This window comes from Lithobates pipiens, unplaced genomic scaffold (genome assembly GCF_037356315.1).
Source record: "Lithobates pipiens isolate NorthernLeopardFrog02 unplaced genomic scaffold, aLitPip1_a1.2 Scaffold_8, whole genome shotgun sequence".
NCBI classification, from domain to species: Eukaryota; Metazoa; Chordata; class Amphibia; order Anura; family Ranidae; genus Lithobates; species Lithobates pipiens.
Window position 1 is genome coordinate 629876866 of NW_027507903.1, and position 4006 is coordinate 629880871.

The 4006-nt window shown below is 38.6% G+C and overlaps 1 protein-coding gene across 1 annotated transcript; it reads right to left on the reverse strand.

Annotated features, from left to right (window-relative positions):
• Positions 1-540: 540 nt before the first annotated feature.
• On the reverse strand, positions 541-2777 carry LOC143964044 (olfactory receptor 1J4-like). Its single transcript, XM_077473758.1, has one exon. It carries the CDS (start codon positions 2695-2697, stop codon positions 1792-1794), a length of 906 nt encoding a protein of 301 aa, XP_077329884.1. The 5' UTR covers positions 2698-2777; the 3' UTR covers positions 541-1791.
• Between the last annotated feature and the right edge of the window lie 1229 nt (positions 2778-4006).

The following is a 4006-nucleotide window of genomic DNA, read 5'->3' on the forward strand; positions in this document are numbered from 1 at the left end:
ACAAAAATATAATTGATATAGTGTTTAAACTAAAGTCCTTTTGGAATGGACTTCAGGCCTCTCAGTCTGGCACCCTAATCCCCCCCCACTCCATCTCACACCACCCCAACCCCTTATTCTTACCCTTTATAGTAAATGTTATTCTCATTTGCCATCCCATTTTTCCTCCCCCCCCCTTTTTTTTGGTTAAATTACTTTTATATGATAGCATTATATAACATTTAACTTTTGATTAGCTACTGTGTTATAGCTATATTTGCATGCTATATATTATGATTTGCTCTTTCTGATTTGTATACGCTGTTCCTGATGTATTTCTGAAATTAATTCAATAAAAACTTGTATTGTGAAAAAAAAAAAATCACTGCTCCAGAAAAAAAGGACTGTTTAAAAAAAAAAATTGCATTGGTACATGTCCCCTGGGGCAGGACCCGGGTCCCCAAACACTTTTTATGACAATAACTTGCATATTAGCCTTTAAAATGAGCACTTTTGATTTTTCTTGATAGTGTTCCATAGACATTAACAGTGTTCCTGCAGCTTTCAAATTTGCCGCAAACACAGCATAATGTTCGCTGTTCGGCGAACAGGCGAAGTCGAAATTACATTCGAGTCAAACTTACGTTCGACTCGAACATCGGGCTCATCCCTACTTTTCTTATTAAAATGTTATTTTATTCTTACTTTGGCCTAATCCTTGGGTACGGAGATAGCCCTCAATTCTCATAGTGCTGTGGAGCATGTTTGGAGCAGCCCCTGGCACACCCCCCTTTCCAATAAAATATATAAAGTGTCCCGGTCTTTCCATTTCAATCAATGTTCAAATCTTTCTATAGAATAAAGTGAACTGCTTCTAGGGAAAAAATATATTCTATATGTTTTCTAAATACAATTAAATGTGCCGCTTACCAGATTCCAATAATCTCCAAATTATAAGAGATCATATATCGCATGAGGCAAACAGATATGTGGACTCCTATATGTAATCCGACCTCCTCAGTAGATCAATCCAGCAGCCTCCTAATCAGCTTCCCAGCCCTGCACACTCCAACCTGGGTTGCCTAATGCTCTCCACTCAGTGTATGTGTGGGATTTAAACATAGGGAATACTCATCACATAATACATTTTAAAAGGGTTAAAGCTAAAATAATGCACTTACAGCAACTAGGAAGAATTAAAGCAATAAAGAGTGTAATCCAACCAAGAGATCATCAATAAGTATGGATCATTAAATCACAGCTCCCATCTCCTTCCAACATGTTTCCCCGTAATAGGCTACGTCTGGGAATGGAGCTCCATTTAACAAAAACAAACCACAGGTTAGGGGACTTGTAGGAGGTACCATGGAATGAAGGTCTGAAGGGTGTTTAGGCCTTTTTTAGGAACTTAATTTGGGCGATTGAACTCTAGTACCAATTTATTATTAAGCATTGCTTCAGGAGGTTAGAAGTCTAATTTACACACACATTAACTTTAATTGCATTCCAGTCTTAGTCTGTAGGGTTCAATATTGAGTTGGCCCACCCTTTGTGGCTATAACAGCTTCAACTCTTCTGGGAAAGCTGCCCATAAGGTTTAGGAGTGTGTCTATGGAAATGTTTGACCTTTCTTCAAGAAGCATATTTGTGAGGTCAGGCACTGATGTTGGACGAGAAAGCCTGGCTCGCAGTCTCTGCAAAGGGTGGGCCAACTCAATATTGAACCTTACGGATTAAGACTAGGATGCCAATAAATTTCACGTGTGTGTAAAGGCAGGTGTCCCAATACTTTTGATAATATAGTGTATTCTATTAATTAAACTTTTGCCAAAGGTTTTGAATAAAAAGCCTTTTGTTTATATACAACATCTTTAAACTGTCCTTGATCTCTCTATTCCTCAAGCTGTATATGAAAGGGTTTATAAAAGGAGTAAACACTGTATACAATAAGGACATTATCTTACTGATCGTTTGTGATTGTCCTTTCTTTGGAATCAGATATACAGCTATTAGGGTTCCATAAAATATAAACACAACAGTGAGATGGGAGCTACAAGTGGAAAAGGATTTCAGTCTTCCCGAAAAGGAGGAGATCTTTAATATTGTTAAAACAATATAAGTATATGAAATCACTATCAGTAGGAAGGGGAATATTAGCCCAGGAACACACAACAAGAGAACTTCCATTTGAACTCTGGATGTATCTGAGCAAGAAAGTTCCACAAGAGGATTAAAATCACAAAATAAATAGTCAATAACATTTAGTCCACAGAATTCTAGTTGACATATTTCAAGTGTTGATATTAATACCATAGAACAGCTAAAAATCCAGGATACAAGAACTAGTTGAATGCAAAGTGATTGTTTCATAATGGAGGTATAATGCAGAGGAGAGCAGATGGCCAGATAGCGGTCATAGGACATCACTGTCAGAAGGAAACATTCAAATGTTTCTGTTGAACCAAAGACATAATATTGAGTGATGCAACCAGAAAAAGATATGGAGGTCCTCTCATGTAAAACAATATTTAACATGTGAGGAGCAATATCTGTGGTCAGCAAGATGTCAGATATAGAGAGTTGGGAGAGGAAGAAGTACATGGGAGAATGAAGGGTCTTGCTGTAATATACCAACATGATGATCAAAAGGTTTCCACACATTGTCACAAAGTATATAATAAGGACCAAAGTGAAGAGCAGCAGATTATATACGGCCATGTTGTTAAATTCCAAAAAAAATAATGTGGTGACATTACCTTTATGTGTGGTCTGTATGAAAGCAGAAACGATTTATATAACTTTTTATGTATTAACAGTACCAGAAATAATATACATTGACTTTGCAAAATGACTGATAGCAAATAAGGTGAACCTGTGACTTTGAATACCCTTTGAATACAGCTTGGGATATGGGAAATTAAAAAACAAAACAAAAAAAAACATTTTTTTCTAACACTAATATCTGGTTGATTGAAGTGATCTTGACGTCATCTGATCTTATTAAATAAGCTCAGTGAATGTTTTCTTTGCTAATTGGACAGTCTTTATTTAGTTAATTTTCCATACAAGAAAAATGACATGAACATTGAGAAGAAGTTGCTTCAGTATGTCACAGTACATGTTGACATTCATGGTTCCCTCAATGAACTGTAGCTCCCCATTACCGGCAGCACTCATGCATCCCCAGACCATGACACTCCCACCACCATGCTTGACTGTAGGCAAGACACACTTGTCTTTGTACTCCTTACCTGGTTGCCACCACACACGCCTGACACCATCTGAACCAAATACATTTATGTTTGTCTCATCAGACCACAGGACATGGTTCCAGTAATCCATGTCCTTAGTCTGCTTGTCTTCAGCAAACTGTGCAGGCTTTTTCGTGCATCATCTTTAGAGGAGGCTTCCTTCTGGGACAACAGCCATACAGACCAATTTGATGCAGTGTGTGGTGTATGGTCTGAGCACTGACAGGCTGACCCCCCACCCCTTCAACCTCTGAGGCAATGATGACAGCAATGATATGTCTATTTCCCAAAAACAACCCCTGGATATGACGCTGATCATGTGCGCTCAACTTCTTTGGTCAACCATGGCGAGGCCGGTTCTGAGTGGAACCTGTCCTGTTAAACCTTTGTATGGTCTTGGCCACCATGCTGCAGCTTTGTTTCAGGGTCTTGGCAATCTTCTTATAGCCTAGGCCATCTTTATGTAGAGTAACAATTCTTTTTTTCAAATCCTCAGAGAGTTCTTTGCCATGAGGTGCCATGTTGAACTTCCAGTGACCAGTATGAGAGAGTGAGAGCGATAATGCCAAATTTAACACACCTGCTCCCCATTCACACCTGAGACCTTGTAGCACTAATGAGTCACATTACACCGGGGAGGGAAAATGGCTAATTGGACCCAATTTGGACATTTTCACTTAGGGGTGTGCTCACTTTTATTGCCAGCAATTTATACATTAATGGCTGTATGTTGAGTTATTTTGAGGGGACAGCAAATTTACACTGTTATACAAGCT

Coding starts and splice junctions, on each gene's coding strand:
- LOC143964044 (XM_077473758.1), bottom strand. CDS start 2,697: ATGGCCGTATATAATCTGCTGCTCTTCACTTTGGTCCTTATTATATAC.